At 42.8% G+C, this 24,624-nt stretch overlaps 3 protein-coding genes across 3 annotated transcripts in view; 2 read left to right on the forward strand and 1 right to left on the reverse strand.

Annotated features, from left to right (window-relative positions):
* LOC6554633 overlaps positions 1-7,178 on the reverse strand; it is a 31,935-nt gene extending 24,757 nt beyond the window's left edge. Inside the window, exon 1 of the mRNA XM_015153535.2 lies at positions 6,966-7,178. The gene's annotated coding sequence lies outside the window, so the exon portion shown is untranslated. The remainder of the gene's footprint in view (positions 1-6,965) is intronic.
* A 6,230-nt stretch (positions 7,179-13,408) lies between these two features.
* Positions 13,409-14,746, forward strand: LOC6554636. Its single transcript, XM_001981515.3, has one exon. The coding sequence runs from the start codon at positions 13,552-13,554 to the stop codon at positions 14,434-14,436; it is 885 nt and encodes a 294-aa protein (XP_001981551.1). The 5' UTR covers positions 13,409-13,551; the 3' UTR covers positions 14,437-14,746.
* Positions 14,747-21,656: 6,910 nt separating this feature from the next.
* The window catches only part of LOC6554637 (dynein heavy chain 17, axonemal), a 32,561-nt gene continuing 29,593 nt past the window's right edge, over positions 21,657-24,624 (forward strand). Inside the window, exons 1-4 of the mRNA XM_026981643.1 lie at positions 21,657-21,906; positions 22,023-22,544; positions 22,927-23,015; positions 23,860-24,504. Coding sequence (XP_026837444.1) covers positions 21,718-21,906; positions 22,023-22,544; positions 22,927-23,015; positions 23,860-24,504 — 1,445 coding nt within the window. The 5' untranslated portion in view covers positions 21,657-21,717. The remainder of the gene's footprint in view (positions 21,907-22,022; positions 22,545-22,926; positions 23,016-23,859; positions 24,505-24,624) is intronic.

Genomic DNA, 24,624 nt, shown 5'->3' on the forward strand with positions numbered 1-24,624 from the left:
GAAAAAATTATATCAATCAATTGCACTGCACATTTTTAAAACCATATAAACAAGGTAGAATGCTGTAGTCGAGTTCCCCGACTATCAGATACCCGTTAACTAGCTAGTAAAAGTGCAATCGGATAATTTCAACGTTTCGTTAGAAATTGTGTTAAAATTTTTAAAAAATTTCAAACGAGTGGTAGTGACAGTTTTGGGCGGTTTGTAAAATTAACAAGACTAATAAAAAATTTCCAATAATGCCCCTTCAAAATCCAAATAGATAAGTTGAGTTATGGACTTTAGAACTTCAGCCTTGGGACATTTTTGACTTTCTACAACATCATAACATCAGAAAAATGACAAAAAAATTTTGGAAAAATAAATTTTCAAATTTGAATGCAGTTATTTAGAGAATTGCTCCAGAAACATTTAGAGGTATGCCACTTCAAGATCCGATTAAAATAAGTTGAGTTATGGACTTTCAAACTTCAGCCTTGGCACATTTTTGATTTTCTACAACATCATAACATCAGAAAAATTACAAAAAAATTTTGGAAAAATAAATTTTCAAATTTGAATGCAGTTTTTTAGAGAATTGCTCCAGAAACATTTAGAGGTATGCCACTTCAAGATCCGATTAAAATAAGTTGAGTTATGGACTTTCAAACTTCAGCCTTGGCACATTTTTGAATTTGTACAACATCACAATATCAGAAAAATGACAAAAAAATATTAAAAAAATAAAATTCTAAATTTGAATGCAGTTATTTAGAGAATTGCTCCAGAAACATTTAGAGGTATGCCACTTCAAGATCCGATTAAAATAAGTTGAGTTATGGACTTACGAACTTCAGTCTTGTGACATTTTTGACTTTTTACAACATCACAATATCAGAAAAATGACAAAAAAATATTAAAAAAATAAAATTCTAAATTTGAATGCAGTTATTTAGAGAATTGCTCCAGAAACATTTAGAGGTATGCCACTTCAAGATCCGATTAAAATAAGTTGAGTTATGGACTTTCAAACTTCAGCCTTGGCACATTTTTGACTTTCTACAACATCATAACATCAGAAAAATTACAAAAAAATTTTGGAAAAATAAATTTTCAAATTTGAATGCAGTTATTTAGAGAATTGCTCCAGAAACATTTAGAGGTATGCCACTTCAAGATCCGATTAAAATAAGTTGAGTTATGGACTTACGAACTTCAGTCTTGTGACATTTTTGACTTTTTACAACATCACAATATCAGAAAAATGACAAAAAAATATTAAAAAAATAAAATTCTAAATTTGAATGCAGTTATTTAGAGAATTGCTCCAGAAACATTTAGAGGTATGCCACTTCAAGATCCGATTAAAATAAGTTGAGTTATGGACTTTAGAACTTCAGCCTTGGGACATTTTTGACTTTCTACAACATCATAACATCAGAAAAATGACAAAAAAATTTTGGAAAAATAAATTTTCAAATTTAAATGCAGTTATTTAGAGAATTGCTCCAGAAACATTTAGAGGTATGCCACTTCAAGATCCGATTAAAATAAGTTGAGTTATGGACTTTCAAACTTCAGCCTTGGCACATTTTTGATTTTCTACAACATCATAACATCAGAAAAATTACAAAAAAATTTTGGAAAAATAAATTTTCAAATTTGAATGCAGTTTTTTAGAGAATTGCTCCAGAAACATTTAGAGGTATGCCACTTCAAGATCCGATTAAAATAAGTTGAGTTATGGACTTTCAAACTTCAGCCTTGGCACATTTTTGAATTTGTACAACATCACAATATCAGAAAAATGACAAAAAAATATTAAAAAAATAAAATTCTAAATTTGAATGCAGTTATTTAGAGAATTGCTCCAGAAACATTTAGAGGTATGCCACTTCAAGATCCGATTAAAATAAGTTGAGTTATGGACTTACGAACTTCAGTCTTGTGACATTTTTGACTTTTTACAACATCACAATATCAGAAAAATGACAAAAAAATATTAAAAAAATAAAATTCTAAATTTGAATGCAGTTATTTAGAGAATTGCTCCAGAAACATTTAGAGGTATGCCACTTCAAGATCCGATTAAAATAAGTTGAGTTATGGACTTTCAAACTTCAGCCTTGGCACATTTTTGACTTTCTACAACATCATAACATCAGAAAAATTACAAAAAAATTTTGGAAAAATAAATTTTCAAATTTGAATGCAGTTATTTAGAGAATTGCTCCAGAAACATTTAGAGGTATGCCACTTCAAGATCCGATTAAAATAAGTTGAGTTATGGACTTACGAACTTCAGTCTTGTGACATTTTTGACTTTTTACAACATCACAATATCAGAAAAATGACAAAAAAATATTAAAAAAATAAAATTCTAAATTTGAATGCAGTTATTTAGAGAATTGCTCCAGAAACATTTAGAGGTATGCCACTTCAAGATCCGATTAAAATAAGTTGAGTTATGGACTTACGAACTTCAGTCTTGTGACATTTTTGAATTTTTACAACATCACAATATCAGAAAAATGACAAAAAAATATTAAAAAAATAAAATTCTAAATTTGAATGCAGTTTTTTAGAGAATTGCTCCAGAAACATTTAGAGGTATGCCACTTCAAGATCCGATTAAAATAAGTTGAGTTATGGACTTTCAAACTTCAGCCTTGGCACATTTTTGACTTTCTACAACATCATAACATCAGAAAAATGACAAAAAAATTTTGGAAAAATAAATTTTCAACTTTGAATGCAGTTTTTTAGAGAATTGCTCCAGAAACATTTAGAGGTATGCCACTTCAAGATCCGATTAAAATAAGTTGAGTTATGGACTTTCAAACTTCAGCCTTGGCACATTTTTGACTTTCTACAACATCATAACATCAGAAAAATGACAAAAAAATTTTGGAAAAATAAATTTTCAACTTTGAATGCAGTTTTTTAGAGAATTGCTCCAGAAACATTTAGATGTATGCCACTTTAAGATCCGATTAAAATAAGTTGAGTTATGGTCTTTCAAACTTCAGCCTTGGCACATTTTTGACTTTCTACAACATCATAACATCAGAAAAATGACAAAAAAATTTTGGAAAAATAAATTTTCAACTTTGAATGCAGTTTTTTAGAGAATTGCTCCAGAAACATTTAGAGGTATGCCACTTCAAGATTCGATTAAAATAAGTTGAGTTATGGACTTTCAAACTTCAGCCTTGGCACATTTTTGACTTTCTACAACATCATAACATCAGAAAAATGACAAAAAAATTTTGGAAAAATAAATTTTCAACTTTGAATGCAGTTTTTTAGAGAATTGCTCCAGAAACATTTAGATGTATGCCACTTTAAGATCCGATTAAAATAAGTTGAGTTATGGACTTTCAAACTTCAGCCTTGGCACATTTTTGAGTTTCTACAACATCATAACATCAGAAAAATGACAAAAAAATTTTGGAAAAATAAATTTTCAAATTTGAATGCAGTTATTTAGAGAATTGCTCCAGAAACATTTAGAGGTATGCCACTTCAAGATCCGATTAAAATAAGTTGAGTTATGGACTTACGAACTTCAGTCTTGTGACATTTTTGACTTCTTACAACATCACAATATCAGAAAAATGACAAAAAAATTTTGGAAAAATAAATTTTCAACTTTGAATGCAGTTTTTTAGAGAATTGCTCCAGAAACATTTAGAGGTATGCCACTTCAAGATCCGATTAAAATAAGTTGAGTTATGGACTTTCGAACTTCAGTCTTGGCACATTTTTGAATTTGTACAACATCACAATATCAGAAAAATGACAAAAAAATATTAAAAAAATAAAATTCTAAATTTGAATGCAGTTATTTAGAGAATTGCTCCAGAAACATTTAGAGGTATGCCACTTCAAGATCCGATTAAAATAAGTTGAGTTATGGACTTTCGAACTTCAGTCTTGGCACATTTTTGAATTTGTACAACATCACAATATCAGAAAAATGACAAAAAAATTTTGGAAAAATAAATTTTCAAATTTGAATGCAGTTATTTAGAGAATTGCTCCAGAAACATTTAGAGGTATGCCACTTCAAGATCCGATTAAAATAAGTTGAGTTATGGACTTACGAACTTCAGTCTTGTGACATTTTTGACTTCTTACAACATCACAATATCAGAAATATGACAAAAAAATTTTGGAAAAATAAATTTTCAACTTTGAATGCAGTTTTTTAGAGAATTGCTCCAGAAACATTTAGAGGTATGCCACTTCAAGATCCGATTAAAATAAGTTGAGTTATGGACTTTCGAACTTCAGCCTTGGCACATTTTTGAATTTGTACAACATCATAACATCAGAAAAATTACAAAAAAATTTCGGAAAAATAAATTTCCAAATTTGAATGCAGTTTTTTAGAGAATTGCTCCAGAAACATTTAGAGGTATGCCACTTCAAGATCCGATTAAAATAAGTTGAGTTATGGACTTACGAACTTCAGTCTTGTGACATTTTTGACTTTTTACAACATCACAATATCAGAAAAATGACAAAAAAATTTTGGAAAAATAAATTTTCAAATTTGAATGCAGTTTTTTAGAGAATTGCTCCAGAAACATTTAGAGGTATGCCACTTCAAGATCCGATTAAAATAAGTTGAGTTATGGACTTTCAAACTTCAGCCTTGGCACATTTTTGACTTTCTACAACATCATAACATCAGAAAAATTACAAAAAAATTTCGGAAAAATAAATTTCCAAATTTGAATGCAGTTTTTTAGAGAATTGCTCCAGAAACATTTAAAGGTATGCCACGTCAAGATCCGATTAAAATTAGTTGAGTTATGGACTTTCGAACTTCAGCCTTGGCACATTTTTGAATTTGTACAACATCATAACATCAGAAAAATTACAAAAAAATTTCGGAAAAATAAATTTCCAAATTTGAATGCAGCTTTTTAGAGAATTGCTCCAGAAACATTTAAAGGTATGCCACTTCAAGATCCGATTAAAATTAGTTGAGTTATGGACTTTCGAACTTCAGACTTGGCACATTTTTGAATTTGTACAACATCATAACATCAGAAAAATTACAAAAAAATTTCGGAAAAATAAATTTCCAAATTTGAATGCAGCTTTTTAGAGAATTGCTCCAGAAACATTTAAAGGTATGCCACTTCAAGATCCGATTAAAATTAGTTGAGTTATGGACTTTCGAACTTCAGCCTTGGCACATTTTTGAATTTGTACAACATCATAACATCAGAAAAATGACAAAAAAATATTAAAAAAATAAAATTCTAAATTTGAATGCAGTTATTTAGAGAATTGCTCCAGAAACATTTAGAGGTATGTCACTTCAAGTTCCAATTAGGATAAGTTGAGTTATGGACTTTAGAACTTCAGCCTTGGCACATTTTTGAATTTGTAACATCATAGCATCATACTCTTGGAATTACAGGTATAAAAATACATGTCATTGTCTTTAAAAACTTGTAATCCATTATGATACCCCGTTTTTCTCACCGAGTTTAATGCTACTGTAGAGTAAATAATGTGGAAACTTTCTGGGCAATTGAGAAAATTTAAAAATTGAGTGGCATCCGGCAAGTGGAAATGAATTGGCCCAGATAATGCAAGTGGGCCAAGCGGAAATGCTTCAAGGACAAACGGCCAGTCGCATTATTGCCAAATAGCAATTAAACTCAAACACAGTGTACACATGCACACAAAGTCGTGAGTGTGACCCCTGCTGTCCTGCAGAGAAATGTGGATATGAGCATCATAATCATTAAACCGTTTTATAGTATGGTGTCGCCATAATTATTCTATTATTAAGTACCAAAACATTTGTCATGCCAGCCATGCCAGGAATTGCTCGCATATTTGTAGTAGTAGCGGCTGTTGCAGCTGTTTATAAATGATTAAACCTGGCCAACTCGAGGGCGTCCCGGGGCATTGGGCATCCTTGGTCCTTGGCCCTGGTCGAATATATCCTTGTGGCCTTACACAACGTCTGTGATTGTGCGGTGGTGGCCATGTGTGAATGTCTCTGTGTGCCCTGCTGTTAAACGCAAACTTAGCCGCTTGGCAAATAAACATTTTAGCAAATTTACTGCCAACTGACAGCTGTCAGCTTTATAACCACCATCAAACAATGGCAATGCGATGGTGCGGGGTGTTTCCAGTGGCGTTCTGGATGCGAGGTGTGCACAGACCGCATCACTATTTGCCAGGTGAGCGGTTGGGAGAGAGTCCTGCGACAACTAAACACACAGCCAGGCTCACACATACAGACGCACGGTAGTGGAGGGTCCTGGCTAAAATAGCTAAGGACACACACACACACATATGCGCGCGCTGAAGAGGACAGCCAACCAGGCAGTTTTGCCTACTTAACACTTCATTGAAAAACCACTTGGAAAGCCACTCCACCCACGAGGGCCGAATCCACGAAATAGGGAAGATAAGGGCACTCAGCGAAAATTACTGGAATTATTCGGAATACATTTTCGGCCAATTATAAGTAACAAGAACAAATACTAAGGGAATCAAAAGGGCAGTAAGTTCTTCTGAAATCAAAACAAAGGAACACATACTTCTTTCAATTAGGACATTGGGAAAGCAAATATTTGTTTCTGTGTAGTAGACCAAAGGCCCGTTCAGCGCAGGAAATAAACTGTTTGTTCTGGATGGAAATGCGATGAAGTCGCTCTTTGTGCGGGGAAACCTGGCGCTGCCCTTTTCCTGGCCACCTCACGATCCTGGCTTGACTTTGACATTCCGCAGGTTAATCGCGAGAGAGTGGTCCAAAGGCATAGCCGGGCCAATTCCGCTCCGGCTCAAAGCATTCCGTTAAGCAATTCTGGCCGAGAGAGCGAGCGTGCGCGGACTGTCCACTGCAGGCATGCATAAAGTATACTGTATAGTATACAAACAAAAAACGAAAAATGAAAAAAAAATGAAGAAAATACACACAAGGCTGTTGATACAAAAATGAAAGCACACACAGGCACAAAATGCTTGACATTTTCGCATAGCTCAGAAATTCGCTACTGCTGCTGCGGTGCCTTTGAGTTGCTGTCGCTGGCGGATTTGTACACTCCCGGCATCCCGGTTTATTACACACAAATTTGCACAAATTTATATTAAGCGGAGAGCAAGTGGCACTGGACATGGCCAGGCGGCACTACTGGAATCCCCAGCACAACTGGCTCCCAGGTGAGCATGTGAGTGCTTCCCGCCCACTCGGGTGGCTCAGGTGGGTCAGGTGGTTGGGCCTGTGGTCGGTGCATGCTCCGTGTTATTGTGGTGGCCAACTGGTTGCCATGGCAGCCAAAATGGCCACTTGCTGGCTCATGCGTTTGGGCTTAATGCCTCCACTTGCGTGTCTGGCTGGTCCAATCAGCAGGTGAAGTTTACAAAAGTTCGGTGGCATAATTGGGTTGATTCCCTCACCATTTATTGGTTTTCGATTCAACAATCATGGCCAGCTGAGTGTACACAGTGTGTGCATAGTGGCTACACTCGTCGATTTAGTTGTTACAGCTTGTAGTGGCTTCGCCCATTGAAATGGCCAAGAGTCAGTTGCACGAAACGCTCACAGCTGCCAAAACAAAGGACTTAACTGCTGACACCGAGGGTTAAACGTTTAAATTTCAATTAAGCCAAAAGCCCTCCTGCCTGGCAACACAAACCCAAAAACACACACATGGACCCATGCACTCCTGACTCATCCCCATCGGCACTCAGCAGCACCAGCCAACAACGTTACAGCTCATAAATTTCTTGACTTGTGTCAGGATGTGTTAGTTTGGCCGACATTCCACTCGTCCTAGCAGCGAAAGCCAGAAAAGAACCAAAAAAAAAACCCCAGTTACCAGTTCCTAGTCGTCGTGGAACGTCAAAGGCAGTCAGCAACTACTGGTGGTAACCGGAGGGGCTTCTAGTTTTCAGGGATCAGGGGTTGGAGGAGCATCGCAGGAGCGCATCCCAAGTAACCCCTGCTATGGCGGCCAGTCACTTAAATGCCCCAGAAATAAACTGAAACTGCACACAGTGTGCTCAAGTTAAGACAACTTTTGGCAGCTGCATTTGAACACTCACAAAGGGCCAAATGTTGCTGTTGAACAGCGAACTTGGCATGCTCTTCATCATCAGCGGCTGATTGGCAAGGGATTCGCTGTGTGTGCTTACCAAGAATGCATCAAGGATATCTAAAGCGATTTAAGATAAATCTTGGCTTTTTATATTTAAAATGAACGGAAATTGTGTTTTTATTTATAGCTTATTTCATATGTACTTATAGTTTCGTCATGAATGAGCCACAAAAATCAATGCAGCTTGGAATTCCTTCACATTTATAAAATTACTTCAACTTTCGACATTAAACCTAGACCTTGTTGTGGAATTTGGGGAATTTGTGTGAACTTCTAAAAGTTTTCCCTCTGATTTTCGAAGCTCTGATCTTCACTTCTGTCGTCCGCTTGCAGAGTATAGCCCTTTTTCCTGGCCCTGCTCGAGGCGTGGCCGAAACTCGGAACCCCTAATTAAAGTGGGTACGCAGCGGTGCAATCTGGAATTCTCTGTCTCCTGGCGGCTCACCTCCACCCATTCCGTGTGCGGCGTGATTATCTGGCTGCCCACCTGCCATCGCCTTGCCCACATATGTATGCGTGCTGCGGCTTATGCATTTATGCGACTGAACTTGGCAGCTCATTGTGGACCCTTGTTCTGCAACTCGCACTCGCACTCGCACTCGCACACGTGGTCGCACATTGTGTACTTGTTGATGATGTCCTTGCCGGTGCCACTGGTGCTGCTCCATTTGCATGGAGGACCAGGAGCAGAACATGAGCATAAGCCACCCGCATGCACGACCCAGTGAGAAGGCTCCATTCGTTTGTTTGCTCTGGCGATCCAAACTGCTGAACGGGCCAACTACTGCTGGCTCTGCTCAGACTGGTGAATGCGAGCCATGGACTTGGGACTGGGCTCCAAGACCTGGTTCCTCTGCCGGTCCTGTCAAGTTGTCAGTTGCTGGGCTCACGAACACAGCCAGCTATGACTGGGTGGATGACTTAAAAGCCCTGACAGGTGCACTCAGGCACGCACTTGCCACATGCATACTCAAGCTCATACTCGCAGCCCGCTACTTTGTTGTGCTAATCCTATTGGCATGGTGTTGGCAAACTCCAACGGATACATTGTTGCCCCAGCCGCAGCAACACATGCCCCATTAATATAGACGCCAGCAAAAAAAAGGAAGTTAAGTGCCAAAAGCATAGACAAGCGTATATAAAATCAGCCAGAATCTGTGAAATGTCCTATTATTTTAATTTTTGTGTACACTTGCATATTAGTAAGTTGGTAATACGTCCATTTAACTGGTATAAATTGGTACCCGCAAACTTGCAACTCAATGGGATCATTTTCCATTGCCCCTAATTAAAATCGATAAGTGCCCTGCCTTAATTAATACAAAGGAGGATTGCCAGTGCCGGCAGCTTAAAGATTAATTATCCATTGTATGCACACATCCTGATTGAACCTCAACCGACCACTTCACTCCCGTTCTCCAACATTCCCTTAGAAGCGCAGCGAGCATTCCCCAGTCAATAGCAAGTGCTGAATTCACTTAATTGCCGACACCTTTTCATTGCCGCTGGCCAACTCAGAGCATCCTGGATGGAACTGAGTCGAACTGCAGCTCATTCGTTTCCCTTTGGCGACACACAATTAATTCGTCCTGGCTGGCATCACAGCTTAATTTTTATTTCATTAACGCAACATCACCACCCAGCCAGGCCACAGGCCACCTATCCACCACTGCATCCACATACCCATACCCATTCCCATCTCCATTCCCATCCAGACCGCATGAAGGGCGTCCATGCATCGCTAAGCGGCTTTGTCTCATTCCCTGGCAGGTGCACGTAGTACATAAGTACATATGCATCGCATTCAAGTGATGTGGGTGGCAAATTGCGAGCAAATTAAGTGTTTCAATTCCGTTGAGATTTCCATTTCATGGAGTTCCCATTCCACTCGCTTTTTCGGGATACACTGGCTGCCCATCCTTTTTGCCTTCTTTCGGGCGGGTTTATAGTGCGTAACGCCATCAAAAATAGTTAACAGCATTGAAATGCTTTTAGCTAAAATGCGCTGCGAGTCCTGGCTATGCGTTAAAAGTTTTGTTTAACTCGCAGGACGAGAATGGCGGATGGTGTCCTGCATGTCTGCCGTAATGTGTGGCAAATAAAATTATTTTAGATCTCTCCCCCAGCCAGGTGGTGATATTAAACATCTTGGCAGCGCTTTAATTTCCGCCAGAGCCCCCTTCTATTTTCCTATAAAAGTTAAAGTTGTTCACGTTTTTTGCCTGGTTTTTATTCTACGCTGCAGGCCAACTTCACAAAAAAGTATACAAACTTTTATGAAATATTGCAACGAGCACAATAAATATTTGCCTCTATATATACAAAATATTTGTGTTGTGTTATACTTTTTGAAGTCATAAAATTCATCAGCACCAAATTCATAAAGAGGCTTCGAAGATTTTTTATTTAGCTACTGGATTATTTAAGCAAAAATAATATGGCAATTTAAATACATGGATGGCGCTCGAAAAACTTCTGCGAATTAAATGAAACTTTATGAAAATTTTAGATGCAAAGCACCATACTTATTTCAAAATAACTTTCTAAGAATAACCCTTTCATTCAACCTGCTCATACATATGGGCTGTGAGTGTTATAACTTTGAGAAAGAAAACAGAATAAACGAGCTACCGAATATTACATTATTTAAGTCTAAGAATTGTATGCGAACATATCAGTTTCAAAGGTAAAGTACTTAATAAATTCGTAAACTAAAGATACCCCCAAATGTTGCTTACCCTTGGGAACGGTTTAGTGTCTTTAAAAATCTCGTTTGGGGCTGCGGCTGAAAACCCAGTTCGGCTTTGTTCACTGGTAATTGCTTTTCCTTTCAGCCATTGTGTTGCCAGGATAAACGCATCCTCTTTCGCTGAGCGATTCCTTGTGGGCCGGCGAGTGGCAAGCGAATGGGCGCAAGGTGACCACCGCAGAGAGCAGCCAAAAACTCAGGGAAAACCGCAGCACATATGGGCAAACAAAGGTGTTTCCCGAAAGGATCTGCTTTTTGTACTTTCCGCAGGAGCTGCGCGTCGCGTTGCTGGCCAACTTCAAATCCAAACTGACCGCAAAGCATTTGCACTTTGGACTTTATGCCAAGGCGCTGTTGAAAACCAAACGAACTCGTCGGCAGCGTCGACGTTAAGTAATAACAATAAAAACCCAACCAAAGGCAGTAAAACCCAAAAACGCGAATCGAATGCAAGTGTGCCTGTGTGTGTGTGTGTGTGTGTGAGTGTGTATGTGTGTGTGGGTATGTCCAAATCCCAGTAAAAATCGCACTGTTGCAAAAGAAATTATGGTTGTTGTCGCCGTTGCCGCCGATGTTGCTGCTGTTGTGCTAATTTGTGTTTGTGGCTTTCGCACATCAAACGCCTGATTGTTGTTGTTGTTGTTGCGGTTGTGGGTCAGCACGAAAAATGAAGTTGACCCGCTTTTCGATGCCGACGCGGTGGAAAATGTGGAACAGCAGCAACACCACCACATTTTCGAAGCAGAACACTTCCGAGCAAATTTACATAGGCTCGGCCGAAGAAATTATGCATGCCTCTGTTGATATTGAAATGCCGAGCAGGTTGAACTCCGTGCACAGCCAAACCACCCACCACACCCACTCAAGGCAAAGCCAGAGAAAGCTGGGAAAGCCAGAGGCGCGACTGCTTTCACTTTTCGGTCAGAATCGCCATTTGCAGGCGATAAACACGTAAGGCACGAAAAATAAACAAGGCGTGGCCAGCTACACTTCGGTCCTCTTTTAGCCAAGTTAACTTCGACGTCGACTGCGGCATGCAAATTGGATAAAGTACGTACGGCTGTATGTGTGCAACGTCTCAGGAAGTCGTTAGAGCGGGAAAGGACATGCCGGGCAACCTTTGTGGGTCAAAAGCAGAAAATAGAAAAAATGTAGAAGTGTGCCAGCGTACAAAGTCAAACGCAAACAGAAAAAACAGTGTCCCGCTTTTGACCACGAATAAATCAGTGAGCCAACAATGTACGGCGAGAACTTGGCACAAATCCATTAACATTAACACTCAGCATTTTCGAGTCGCATGCAGTGGGCCATTTACGTAAACTTGGCCAACATGCCAAGTCGGGCCCAAGACAAACGTTTTGCTAGCTAAACAAAATGAACTTTTAATAAATTCATTACCCTGCCACTTTATGACTACGGCTCTACCCCAACCGTAGTTCACTCCATCCTCGCCAGATTCGATGCACATTGCTGTGCTGTAGTGCACTAGCTGACATTACGTATACGCCCCGTACATTTATGAACAATCAACTTTATAGCCCACAAGCAACGGGTGAATGTACTAGTTTATGTGTCTTAGCTTCCCCTACCCAGCTCCACTGCCAAGTTCTCGTCTCTGTTTTATTGGCATTTGCACTTGTGTGTCCGACTTCCCAAGATATTTTCAATTGGAAGTTATGTGTCGCAGGGAATTGTCTGGCGGAGTGGGTGGCATCGTATTGATGGGATGTGTGCAACACAACAATTGAATGGCGGGCCACTGACGGATGTTGCCCCATGAAAAATTCTGAAATAAATACGTGCAACGAGAATTGAATTGCAAATACGATGGTCAAGAATGCAAGATCAATCATTTAATTGAAAGACAATAGAATAAGCGGTGCAACTTTATTGTTTAGTCGTTTATAAAAAATAATTTATTTGATTTCACGTTCACACTTATTTTCCCATTAATTAGCTTACATAATATCCCGCAATCACAGCCCAAGGTCAGAGGACATTTAAAAATGTGTTAGTCTGGACAAAACAAACGGCACGACAAACTAAAATGTGCCGATTACATCTAGAAATGAAATAAATTATTGCGCACATCGCAACGAGCTGACCCAAATACACAAAGCGAAATGGGTGGGGAGTTGTGCTGGGTATGCGAATGGGAAAAGCGAAGGACCAGCGACAAAATGCTGGCTGCCATTGCCAGCTGATTATCGCTAATTGTGCCCAAGGAAATAGAAATTAAACGAGTCCTTTATTTCCTAGCCAGCGAGTGTATGTTCAAGGGTAATTCGCCAGGCAGCGTTTAATTTAATTTGGAACAAGTCTTTAAATATTCACTGCAATTTATTTGATCGATAATTGAGCAGGGCAAGGTTACCGATTTGCCGACAAATTGGCCAGACCTTTGATGGATAAGAAATTGAGATTAATTGAGGCACCAAGTCAGGTGGCCCTGATTTCCATGTCACTCCGCTTGGCTTTTTAGGATAAAGCTTGCTTTTGGGCTGACGACAGAAGAGGAACCCACGTTGTTCCTCTTAAAAACAAAAAATACGCCTCAGGTAGGCTGTGAAATTTAAATCACCTCCTTTTGATATCCAAATCAGACGTTCATCGGCATTTTACTTCCGTCCAACCAACAGAAACATTCGCTTCCTAAAAAAATTTAACAAAATTTCGGTATTACGTAAAATGATGGGTCTTCAAAGAAAGCGACCAACCTCCGGAGACTACGTAGTGCCAAACAATTCGGTTCTAAATCTGCAGCCAAAGCCCGGTCTCTACGATCACACGCCCAACCAAATGGAAAAGACCACCAAGTGTCGCTACTGCGAGAACATGGCCAAGAACTTCCTCTACCTGGAGAGCCTGATTCGCAACAACAAGGATAATGACAATAACGCCAAGTGCAGCTTGTGCAACTCGTCGCTGAAGTATTTGGAGTATGTCAATCGCAATATTCGCCAGGTCTTCGGCAACTTCGATGCAATTGTCCAGGCGGATCGTGCTCTGCAATCCAAGCCGGCCATGATGCCCAAGTACGCCGTGGGCCCGGCTTCGGAAAAGGTCGATCTGCGCTCCAAGGGTGGTGCCATTGTCGCCCAGCAAAAGTCGGCCAAAAGCCTCAAGTCCAAGAGCCTAAAATCCCTCAAATCCAAGACCAAGGAGAAGGGCGTCAAGAGCCAGAAGTCATTGAAGACACTTAAATCGCGCAAATCTTCCAAGTCACTGAAGTCCTCCAAGTCCACGAAGTCGGGCAAATCGCAGAAGTCATCCCTCAAGTTGTCCAAAAAGAGTCCAGTCAAGCCGAAGAGCGGGAGTCCCAAGAGCCAAATCAGCCATGGCAAAATGATATTGAAGCGCAAATTCCGAAACAAGATGGCTAGCAAGTTGGCCGCGAACAAAGTGGTTCGCAGTGTCAGTCAGTACCGCGGCCTAAGCTCCGCCCGCTCCAAGCTCTCGAAGGGATCTAGTCACAAGAAGCTGGCCAAGCAGAGGTCCACCGCTCCACCGACCAGCATCAACTGGCAGCTCCTCAAACGGAACCTGCCCAAGCGGCCCAGTCCAGTGAAGTAGTACTTGTAAAGGTGACCGGGGACTAGTAGATTGTCCTAAAATCCAATGCGTCCAACAAAAATCTATCTCGTTTGTCAAAATTCTTCAAGTGATCTTTGCATAAATAAACCCAAGAAGGCATAGTTTAATAACCACTTTTTACATTATAATATTTTAGTGACGTATTTAGTCATATCCTCATGCATTTCGGGTCTTTGAAAAAATCAATTGTTAGCCGTAATCAGTTTAATATTATGAGTTTTTCAATTAAAATTAAACAATGCTACGATAAATCCTTATAAACTGCCTAAATAAAATGTTATAAATGTAATAAAAGGTAGAGCAGCAGTGCCCATAGCTTTTCCCTTATTTAGAATTCCCGCTTTTACAGTTTGCATAATTGGCTGATGCTCCCTTTTCGAGATGTTGAGCAGGTTGTCCCTTTTATAATGTATAATTAAAATATTTTGAAAAATTATGCATCATGGGGCAGAGTCGGATTGCCGGGGAGTCCTTTTTGGAGTCCTTTTTCGTTTTTTTGGTCCTGTGGCTTTGAATCGCTCAAACTGCTGTTGGCGTCGGCGCTCTTTTAATTGTTGCAAATATTATTTTTATTTCGAGTGTTGACAAGCACGCAATTAGCGTCCCTTAAATTTACCAACCCCAAATAAAATCCGTGCTGACCCCGTTTGTTTAAAGAATTTTTGCGTAGAGGTGGCACGGCAAACGGTCAAAAGGGCGACCTAGCTTCAATTTTCATTTAACGGCCGGACGACAGCGTCCAAATATTTTCACAATTTAAATGCAAGTGGATTGCGGCGCTGGGTGGCTTGAACAGGGGGTGGTGGGTCGCTAAGTGGGCGGTGGGTGGTTTGCAGCGGCTAAGCAGATTGCCAACCTAACTGACTTTGGGGCCGCGGCCGGCAGTTTGACAATTTTTCGCCATGCCCGCTCAAATATGCCGCATACGCAGCTGGGTTCCCCGAAGCACGACCCTTCATTTGTTTATGGGCCACCCATCGACCATTTCCCATCGCTTGACACCCATTGTGATGCACTGAGAGAAATCGCGCACAGGAGAAACAAACCAGTTCAAGTGTAAAAGTTGTTCTTCTCATTGTGCGTTGCTAAGCTCTAGTTATCTGTAAGAAACTGAAATCAGAGTAGTGCTATTAATCTAATGAAAATAGTTTTACCTTAGCTTTTTTTGCAGTGTGCCAAAACTGTGGCTTGTCCTTGTGTTTGTGTGGGTGCACGCCTCGTTGACCGTTCGGATAAAACTTATTAGACACAAGTGTATTTAGGGTGTGCGTGTGTGTGGGTGCTCCCCCGTGTGCGTGTGTCACTGTGTGTGTGTGCGCGTGTGTGCGTGTGTGCGTGGGTGGGAAAGTAACTAACTGCGGGCAGTGCTGCAGTGGAGTTTGGATTCACGGGCGGACCGAGATACTCGGACTGCGAGCACGCATCTGCATATATCAATCGGATGCCCGCAGCCCATGCACCCATGTTGTGCATTTGAACAGAAATAATATTTTGCCGTAGCCCAGTTTTGGATGGCATGGACTGGGATAGGATGGGATGGTGGATGGATGCCCCAGTGCTGGAAGGATAGTTGCGGGATCGGTGGACCGGCAACTGTGTGACGTTGCCGCACAATTCCTTTGTAATTAGATAACGTAACAAAGCAACAACACGGCGACCACTGAACTTCCGCTCCCGCTGGCGTTTCACGGCCCGCCAGGCACTGGCCGTGTGCCACGCCCCCCCAATGTGCCCACGTCCTGTACATTTCCCGTACATTTTCGCTTTACGTAAAATGTTGAGAGCCTTTTCTGATTATTTGGCAAAATCGCAACATTTACCGCCGCCACACAGCCTTACAGCTGCCCCGCTGCCGTTGGCAGTATAATTAGCCGCACTTATACCCTTACCCCTTGCCACACTTTTTCCCCCCTCAGGCTGCGACTGCAAAAATCCGGCCTTCGATGTTCAATTTCCACAGCGTGGCACACTCGACTGCATTTTCAAGCGATGCGTTCGGAATTGCTGGACAGGATCGGATAGTGCAGTTCCCGGTCTCCTGATATGAACCATTCAACCATTCCTGCTTTACTTTTCGGAGCTAGGACCAGCTCATCCGGCATTCCAATGCGGCATTTCACTTCTCACATGATGTCCTGCAATATTGCTGGCATAATCGGGGGAACGAGAGTTCAATTATGGTGGTTTTCCCAAAAAAGCCTATAATTGAAAAAAATTGACTGAAAAAGATTGACTGAGTTTGTATTTACTGCAGCCTCCGTGATAATGAATCCTCGAAGAGGGCACGTCTGCAGAAAATTTATGACCATCAGCTAGTAACGCCCCAGGTTAAAAACCCTTTTCCAAAGCCACTCCAAACCAGCAATAATTAGGTCCCCAATTGGATGCCACGGGAATGCGCCAGCCGACAAATGACCTACAATAAGATTTAGTGTGCTCTCAAGCAGCTAAACTTAATATTTCACGTGCACTTAACCTACGGGTTTAAATGTCGTAATTTTCTCATTGGCATCCGGACACTGCCGCCTCCCGCATGGCTCCTTGCCCCAGGAGCCACTCGAATGTTATACTGTCTCAAAGTTTGTCTCAATTACGTGCGTGCCAGACTGAGTCAGCTCATCCGGAACCCGTGGCATACTCCCCATATACCATATCACATTTTCCAAACCGAACCGAACCGAACCGAACTGAACTGAACCGAACCGAATATTACTGGTGAGACTACGGCGCATTTCTCAGCAGGGTCGCCGGAGGGAAGACCGACCCGGCAACCCCGACCCGTTTGTCATTGGCAACTTTTTAATTAAAAGTTTCATCCGAGTAATGGGATATTTGCACTGCGAAATGCCACGGCGGCCAGCGACGATACTTGATACTTGTGCAATATTTGTGGGCGTTTCTCTTTCCGTCACCCCGTCCTTTATCCGTCCTGTTCCCGGCTACAAGTATCTAATTGCCAAAAGGATTTGCAAAACTTCAGCCTTACATAACGCTGCGCTGACCTCCATCGCTATCCTTATCTTTATTTCGCCGCTGTTGTTGTTGCACTGCAAACTTTTGGCCAGCAATTGCCAAACTATGCCCAACACGGCACTACGTGAGTCGAGCTAATGAGCTGCAAGAGTCACGCGCGCAATTAGCCGGGCAGGGATTTTAATTAGGGCCCACCAAACGAGCCAAGGCGGCCCGAAGATCGGCTAATTCATATTCACAAGGCCATTGCATCAGAATATTTTCTGGGTCACAAGGAACAGTTTATAAAAAATATCTCCACAGGTAAGTCCGAATTCAATGAGAATGAACTCTAGGCTCAAACATTTGTTAATTGCAACCCAGGAGACTAACATCAAATCTGTTCCTAGGTTTCACCGTTTGTGGCGCCCAACGTGGGACTTGCCTTGCAGCGTACGAAGTCTCTTAAGTTAGCTGATGTATAAAGTGGTCGACTTTGCCCAATTCATTTCCCGGTCTTATTTGAATAGCAAGGTTGAGGAGGCGGCAACAAGACCGGAAGTAACCAACTGCGACGTGAGCAAAGTGAAAGAGGGAGGGCTTCGCAAAGCCGGCATATAATTCGTGGTAGTTCTGGCCTACGTCAAAGTCAGATTTTTGCGAGAATCCCCCATGGGAAGTGTGAATATTCTGGCTGCTAAACAGAACCGAAAACTGCCAACTAACCACAATCGATTACCATTGGCCAGTGCTTAGCGTCGTTGTTCACTTTTCACTGTTCACTGTTCACTGCTCAGTGTCCGCGTCTAATCGCCGCCGGATGTCCGCATAGAAATTTGCTTTCATTGTTTTTGTCCAGCAGGCGGATTCTCGTTATATTTGCCTGTTTTTCGGACGGTGGATACCGATTCAGTCGCCTGTTCTGCTCTATTTTAGCTCTGCCTGTTTTTTGTCTTTTTGTTTTTTTTTGTTTGGGCCCAACTTTGTTGTTGTCAGCATTCGCTTTCAATTTCCTCATCCACTCCAACTCACATCCTTCCGCTGACTTGTCGTGGTTGCTCATTCATGGCCGTTTTCCCAGTGTCCAATGGACAGCACAGAAGCCAGTCCGTCTGGTCAGTCGTCAATCGGCAGTCGTCAGCAGTGAATCCGAATAACACTGGACCGCCCGTCCGTTTGTCAATCAATTGTGAATTGTTTATTGAATGTTGTCGTTAGACTGCACACAATGCCGCTAACAGCTGGGCAGGAGTTGTCGCTTTGGCTTCATTTGCCTTTCCTTTCTGGCTAGCTGGCGATTTTTCCAGGATTTCTTACTTCAAATTATTGGAACTGGGTGTATATAATGCAAAGCGTTGATTTGCTACCAAAAACAAACAATCCAAAAGTCTGCTGTCGAAAGTGAACAGCGCCATCGAATACCAAATACTAACGCATAGTTTAGGCTGGACTGCAGGCAGTGTAATGGGTATTGAGTGGTCGAATCCCTCGCACATAGTTTTCCCTTTAGTTTTGTTTCACCAATTTTGTTTGTTTCAAGTTTGGCCAGTGGCGGATGGCTTAGAACTGACATTGTTTGCCCTGTCAAACGCTCCGCTTTGTATTTATCTTTTTGTGCGCTGATCGATTTGTTGCTGGGCCGGCTTTTCATTGAGTGCCTCGTCCATTTTCCTAACGCATTTCTTTTTTTAAGAGCCACCGCTGCATGCCCGCACTCCCATAAATATGCCCAAATGGAAATGGTCTTTGTCCGTAATGAAATAGTGTTGACTTTCCCCACACCGCCACTCCTCGCACACATCGAATCGCGTGTCCTTAACAAATGCACGAAATTGCTTTTAAACGAGGACGACGCCGTGCAGTCTGCCGCCCAGCCTCTGAGCTCCCCCAGATTTTTCCGTCCCAGCCCAGTGGCATGTGATGATTTGTTCGCACATAATGAAACTCATCAGCAGCTGCAGCCCGGAAAAAGTCGGAAAAGTCGGGAATCGGGCAGCGGGCAGCGGGCATCGGGTATCGGGAGGCAAGGGCTCGCTCATAAAGTACAAGCCAACTTGTTCGGATCGAGGCTTGGCATAAATTCAAAAAGTACGAGTACGAGAACCCAACAGCCACTCGGCGGGAAAATGTAGTAAAAGCATTTTACAGTTTCATTTTCCACGACTCAGTGCCGGCCACTGTCCCTCCGTCCATTCGTCCATCCGTCCCTCCGTCCATCGGTCCATCTGACCACTCCGTCCGCCATCCACAGCTCGGCTTTTGTGCGATTTACTTAATTTGAAGTGTGCCGGGGCCATCGAGGCATTCCTTTTAAAATCAATTCGAAGTTTATTTTTCTTGCGGCTTCCGCCCGACGCCTCTCGCCTTTCAATCTGACCACCATCGCATATTTCCTCCGTTTGCTTTCAATGTTTGACTTGGACTGTCGCACTATTTATGCACGTCTTTGCTCCGCAGACAGCAAGGACCCACTTTGGCCAGGACATTATGGCCGATGAGCAGGCCGAAGACAGCCAAATGGAGCAGCTTGGGACTCGAGGGCCATCCGATGAAGACCTGGCCCGAGTCCCCTGCTGTCTGCTGTGTAAAATAATCTATGTAAAATAATCTCTTTTATTGCTGAAATGCTTATTCAAATATGTTTTTATATTAACAAGTTTATGGATCAAACGAGTGCAGATGGGACTGATGCACAGAAAATAAATATAAATACCAGATCTGGAATTGAATTAATTTAACAATTTACAGACATTTGTCAAAAATGTATAGAAACAACAAGAGGCTTACCAAGTTAACTAATTGTGTTTCGCATATTTAATAAATCATAATTCAGTGCAATGACTCGCTTTATTTCTTATTGTGTGGTTCAGTTTCCTAGCTACCAGCCTGGGGCAAGAGTGAATTTTAAGCTGTGCGCAAACAGCTTGAGCAAATTCATTAACAACAGAACCAGAACCGACGCCCCCGATCCAAATCCAAATCCAAAATCCACCGCCCGACCGAACAGGGAGCTCAGCTCCACAGTTGCGGTTGCCTCCGAAAATGGGGGCAATGCATTTGTCCCGAGGGTGCCAGAGTGCCAGGGACCAATCCCGCCCAGAAATGGGAGCAGAGCTGCGGGTTGCCAAGCACTTGTTTTTGATGTGACGCTGATATTTAAAAGTGGAGTTCACATCAAAGTTACACAGCGGTCCAGAATGGCCGACATCACCGTGCCATCATCCCCATCATTCCCATCATCAACATCCTCATCATCATCATAATACGCAGCAGTCAGCAGGTTTTAAACAAAGTTCGGGTTGCTTTGCTACATGGGAAGCAGAAAAATGACGGGGGATTGGTGGAAAGCAACCCGCTTTGCTTCACTTTAGTTGTCAATGCAACATAAGCTACTTATGGCGAACAAAAGTACAGAGCGCCACTTCCAAGTTAAGCTAAACTCTGGGCCAGAAGTACAGAACACTCGTACCTTAAACTGCGCCAGGGCATCACTTGGGTCGAGTACTCACTAAATATATGGCTAAAGGGTTGCACATGTGTACTTGCGGTAATTGCAGAGCGTTTTAACTATGCTGGCTGGCCTTTGTTGCAATCGCAGCTGCAACACCAACTACTTGCTGCTGTTACTTGACATATGCCAGTCACTCACTCACAGCGCTTGACTCACGAGGTGGGAGGAGCGGAAAGGATAACCAGGATGTGCAGCCATAAATTGTACTATTTGTGATGCACTGACTGCTGCTGCTTGGCGCTGCTGATGACTTGGCACTTAAACTGCCAAGGGGACAAGTGCCAGGACATTCGATCAGCTGCGCCCATTAAGCATACGCCGTGTTGGACGCCGAAAATGAGCAGCCCCGCACATCATTTGCATGCAGCGCGGTCTTACCAAAAACCATCTGATGTTGACTTATGAGCAGCCCTATGAGTTCTGGGCCGAGAACTTTCAGAAAAACGGAAATTGCATTTCGCTCACTTCGTGTGCAATTAAAGTTGGCCAGGTGGAATGGGCGTTCTGAATGTGGCGGGCTGAACTTTACCCTCTTGCATTCCGCATTTGAAATAGCTGCGCGAGCACACACTTTAAAGTGTTTTTGCCCCGTTAATGCGAATTTGAAGTTTGATCGATATGTGGGGCGTGGTTGGCGCCACGTCCACCGCCCACCGCCCGCCGCCCACTGGCCACCCGGCATTAGAGGTCACACAACGCGGGCCCATCATCATTTTAACGCCAGTTGCCGCGCCGAGTTGTTTGATTTGCCGCATCGCAGCCGCCGGCACACGTTTAGCCCGATTTTCCACTGACCAATGTCCGATGCGGCGGGAATGGCCAGCAGCGATGAGGAGGGCCTGCCCACCGGGAGCAGCGGTGCTCGCCAGCGCGTCCAGCGCGACTACAGCGATGCCAGGTTGGAGCGGGTGGCCGCCTACACAACGACCACAATGCGCCTCAAGCCGGATAAGTGGACCAAAATGATGGCCACCGATGATCTGCGGGTGAGTTGCGACTGTTGCTGAAATCCAGGAAAAAGCAATGCTTTCTAGTCGCTATATAATTTGTTGTCCCAAATTATATAAGAATATAAATGAAAGTGAATCAACTTTATGTGCAGCGCATTGTTGTGGAGTGGCAGCATGGCCACAGCCGCGTCCTGGTGATGACCATCAGTCCGGGCGGAGATCTGGTGCCCAGAAGCTGCCTCAGTGACCTGTACCTGCCGTACTCGGTGCAGAGTGCGCGTGGCACCAACACAGCCGCCATGTCGCCACCCGAAGATGAGGCCATGGCCACAGTTACGGCCGCCGTGTCCGCCGTGGTATCTGCCACGCCCGGCGCCCTGCTCATCCCGCTGCCGCCCGCTTCCTCCAGCTTTACGACTCTGGACGGCGTGCCACGTGGCAAGTGCGCTTACTTTGTGCGCCGTAATACTTCCGACGGACCCTTGACGGCAGCCAATTTTGCGGAGAGCGTTCTCTACGGCGACTTCCCGGTGCACAGCAAAATCGAGACCATGTCGCTGCTGTTCGACGACGTTCTGCAACCGCTCCTGGAACAGGCTCAAAGTCAGTGGCCCGCCATCGTGCGCAAGGATCTGCAGGCGCGCATCAAGGAGGTGCGGAACACCCTGACCGAGGTGGGTCATCCTTGCGGCACACTCAGGAAAAAGTCGACCTTTCCCTTTTATATTTTTTTGTCTATCTTGGTTTTCCCTTTACCACATTGAGTTCTAAGTGAGCATTTGGGCAACGCGTTTATGATTTTGTGCTTACAATTTATTAAAAGGTCGATTTTTCCCCGAGTGCAGCTGGCAGCTGCGGTATCTCATCAAATTAATCTAATTGAGTGCAGTGGGGCGGAGGACTCGAGTGGGCGGAGGAGGCTTGCCCACCGATCCCATTTGAAGCGACTCCGGCCATTGTCTTGGAAGTATTTCGCTTAATTGGCAAAACTTTTCATGTGTCTACGGGCGATACGTATACATGCTGTCTGTATATACTTTATTGTTATCCCAACAGATTAAGGGCAAAACCAACAATCGCACAATTTTATCGTTATTAGTTTCGCCAACAATCGTCGAGGAAGTGTTTGCCCACGTGAGTCAAGGGTAAGTTCCAGCCATCGGAGGATGGCCATTGTCTTACAGTTCCGCCCTGGCATCCAGCTCCTCGGAGTGGAAGATGTCGCCCCAGCAGCTATTTGGTATTGTTTATGTGGCCAGAGAGAGAAAGGCTTATTCATGATACCAAATTGATTTTCATTGGCATAACTTTTCGCATGAATTGCTCGAAATTTATTTAGGTAGCAATTCCGGGGGAAATTCAAGTTGTTTACCCCTTGGCCAAACAGAGCTGGTGGTGTACTTCGATTATTTTGCCATCGTGCAAATGCTTTTAATTAAATTACAACTATTAAAAGAAACAGCAATCGTCTGCTGGCCATCAGCATTGTTAAGAAAATTGTCCAGAATTTAGCCAAAATTGCCATCGATACACACGTCAAGAGCCTTTAAAATGCTTCAAGAGAATTTTGCTTCAGCAAATCACAATGTCCGATTCAATTCAATAAAGACAAAATTGAAAGCCAACCAACGGCAAAAGTCAAAATAAACCATCAGCCATTTTGATTGGTATCAGTTTGCTGTTGAAAACTAAGAACGGAAAAATGCTAAAAACAAATGGCAACATAAAAAGGGGAAGTCAAGTGCAAATTTTTCCGAATTAGGTCAATAAATGTTTCCGCTCATTATACAACTTTTCCCCATGAACCAAAGTTTCTTTTAATAACATTGCAAATAAAACCAATTAAGGAACTTTAAATCATTGTACAAAAAGTATGGCATCGCCAAGTTTCAATTTAAACTACTTCAATTTAAAGGGCGGACATCTAACACAAACATTTTATTTAATGGGCAGCTTTTGAGATGTTTCATGAAGTCTTGGTATTTACAGCCATTTAAGACCGGCTCTGGATCCCAAATTCCGCAACCTTCTGGAGGAGATGTTCATAAATTGGACTACACAAATGCACGACATTGTCTTGGAGCGCTCCGAGTGTCAACCACTGGGCTCGGCCACCCAGTCATCCGGCCATCAGCCAAAGCACATAACACTGGTGTCCCTGCCCGCCCAGGAGATTGGATTCTGGACGAACCGGAAGCTAAACCTGCAGAATATCTACGAGCAGCTGCGAGAGTCCACGCACAAGACTCTGGCCCAGATTTTGGAGCGCATCGAGTCGGTTTACTATCAGCCATATGCGGCAGCTTTCCGGAAACTAGTGGCAGCCTGGCTGGAGGCACAGGATGTGTCCCTTTGGCTGCAGCCCCTGCTCCGCCAGACTGCCGCATTTAATTCGGTTCAGTTCAGCAATGGCCACGATTTGGTGGCGCCACTCGTCCACATAGTGCACCTGGTGTGGAGCAATGCCAGATACTATCGAAGCACCCAACGGATGAGTGTCCTGCTGCGCTGCATCTGCAACATGCTGGTGCATCGCGCTGCCGAGGATCTCGAGCTGCAGCTTCTTTTCCAGGGTGATGCCGATGAGGGACTACTAAAAATCAATCGAACCGCCGAGGTTCTGGAACTTTTCAAGTAAGATTATTTCACTTTACACGCCTTCTTAAATATATATTCTTTGCATACTGTTGCCATATTTCCACAGTTATTTAATTAATATCCAAGTCTTGTTTAAACTTTTATCTGAGAGATATT

The sequence above is a fragment of the Drosophila erecta genome, unplaced genomic scaffold (assembly GCF_003286155.1).
Source record: "Drosophila erecta strain 14021-0224.00,06,07 unplaced genomic scaffold, DereRS2 tig00000000-arrow-pilon, whole genome shotgun sequence".
NCBI lineage: Eukaryota > Metazoa > Arthropoda > Insecta > Diptera > Drosophilidae > Drosophila > Drosophila erecta.

Bases quoted from the DNA above. Each gene is read 5' to 3' on its own strand.
- LOC6554636 (XM_001981515.3), top strand. From the start codon at position 13,552: ATGATGGGTCTTCAAAGAAAGCGACCAACCTCCGGAGACTACGTAGTG.